This window comes from Atta cephalotes (assembly GCF_000143395.1).
Source record: "Atta cephalotes unplaced genomic scaffold scaffold00045, whole genome shotgun sequence".
Lineage (NCBI taxonomy): Eukaryota > Metazoa > Arthropoda > Insecta > Hymenoptera > Formicidae > Atta > Atta cephalotes.
This window is the reverse complement of record NW_012130109.1, coordinates 1,501,606-1,503,516: the sequence shown is the minus strand read 5'-3', so window position 1 is coordinate 1,503,516 and position 1,911 is coordinate 1,501,606. Positions and strand designations below refer to the sequence as shown.

General features: G+C 26.0%; 1 protein-coding gene across 1 annotated transcript in view; it reads right to left on the bottom strand.

Annotated features, from left to right (window-relative positions):
* Window positions 1-867, bottom strand: part of LOC105622469 — a 5,075-nt gene extending 4,208 nt beyond the window's left edge. Inside the window, exons 1-3 of the mRNA XM_012203888.1 lie at window positions 681-867; window positions 431-604; window positions 94-295 (exon numbers count right to left, since the gene is read on the bottom strand). Coding sequence (XP_012059278.1) covers window positions 94-295; window positions 431-604; window positions 681-867 — 563 coding nt within the window. The remainder of the gene's footprint in view (window positions 1-93; window positions 296-430; window positions 605-680) is intronic.
* Window positions 868-1,911: the final 1,044 nt, after the last annotated feature.

Below are 1,911 nucleotides of genomic sequence, written 5' to 3'. Positions count from 1 at the left end.
ATACAGCAGCTTTTAATATATATTACTATATTATATGTACATGTATATACATCTAAATTTATTTAATATTTAATTTTTAAACTCAATACTAACTTGATATCTTTTTGAAAATTAATCTCCATTAATTTGTCTGCCTCATCAAGAACAAATAATTTGATTTTTGAAACTTGAAGAAATCCCTTTTCAATTAAATGTTTTACTCTGCCAGGTGCACCAACAGCTATATGACATTTGCTTAGCTTTTTTTTATCTTCTTCTATCGACATTCCTCCCACAAAATATTCAACTCTTAATCCTAAAATAATAAAAATAATTGACAAAGAGATAAAGACAACTTTTCCAGGAAAAGTATATATAGTAATATATAATAATATATAATAATATATAGTAATATATAGTATATATAGTAATATTTGAAATTATTATATACCTTCTATTTTTGAACCTATTGCTTTAATAACATAGGTTATTTGAATTGCAATTTCCCTTGTAGGTGCTACTATTAAAACTTGTGGTGATCCTATCAAAATATCTAAAATATCAAGAGCTATTACACTAAATACTATGGTTTTTCCAGTTCCTGATTTTGCTCGTACTATCAAATCTGTAAATTATCAACTTTTAATATAGATATCATAATTATTTTTTAATATCATATATGTAATTATAAATTAAATCACCAAATCCATAACGCCCTAATGGAATGGCTTTTAACTGGATAGGAGATGGTTTTTGAAACCCAGCAGACATTAACCCATCCAGAATATCTCGTGGAAGTTTCATTTGAAAAAATGTAATATCTTTTTCTATTTTTATATCACTCGTTCTCTGTTTCTTATTTATATCATGTGCAATATATTGAGCCATCTTCCTAATAATATATATAAATACATGCAACAAAAATATCAATTAAAATATAAATTGAATAAGTAGAAAAAACATCTTTCTTTTATGTAACATTATTTCTACTACATCAATTATAACTTCAAAGAAATTCTATCAAACAATAAATATTTTTCCTTCTTTATTCAAATTCCTTCACAAAATGTATTAAAAAAGATACAATATAGTTATAGTATTTAACAATATTTGTTATAGTATTTAACACACTTAATATTCAATATGTAAATATATGTAATAATATAATTTATATATAGTTATACAAACTTTTATAACCTGGATTATTTCTTGGAACACCATAAAGGAATGCTCTCACGCAATTGTTCAGAAAAGATAACACAAGATCCACAAGATGCATTCAGAAAAAACGACAATTATCACCTTTTGGATCTAAAAGCATATATCAATCAAAAATGTTTCTTGATCATTCGGCTCGGCCGTGATTATTTTATGAACGCAATTGTAAATACAATTTCTATTAGGCCTTGTGCACCATAATAGGAATAAGGAATTAGAAATTAAGATTTTAACCTATCAGAAATCGGATACATCGGAATACACGATTTCTGATAAGTTGAAATCGTTTATTCTTTATTTCTTAAGTCCTAATTTCTTCTATTGTGCGCAGGATTTTAGATTAGGCTTCGCCATATAAGTTTATGAACTTCACACAATAAAAAGAATAAGGAACAGAGAACAGAAAATAAGAATTTCAACCTATCAGGTGGTCAATCATGTATTTTCACGTGAAACTTTCCACATTTTATTTTTCACTTTTCATTTTTCATTCATCGAAATTTCACGTGAAACTTTTCATGTATAGCGATTACATATGCGATATTGCATGGACGACTAAGCAATCTATATAACTTGTAACCTAAAACAAGAATAGAAAGAAAAATAATAATGAATGTGACTGAAACAAAAAGAAATGTTATTAAATTATTTAAAACACATTTCATCCCGAATTAGTGAGAATAGACAGAAAAAACGAGAGTCGATTAAAATTGA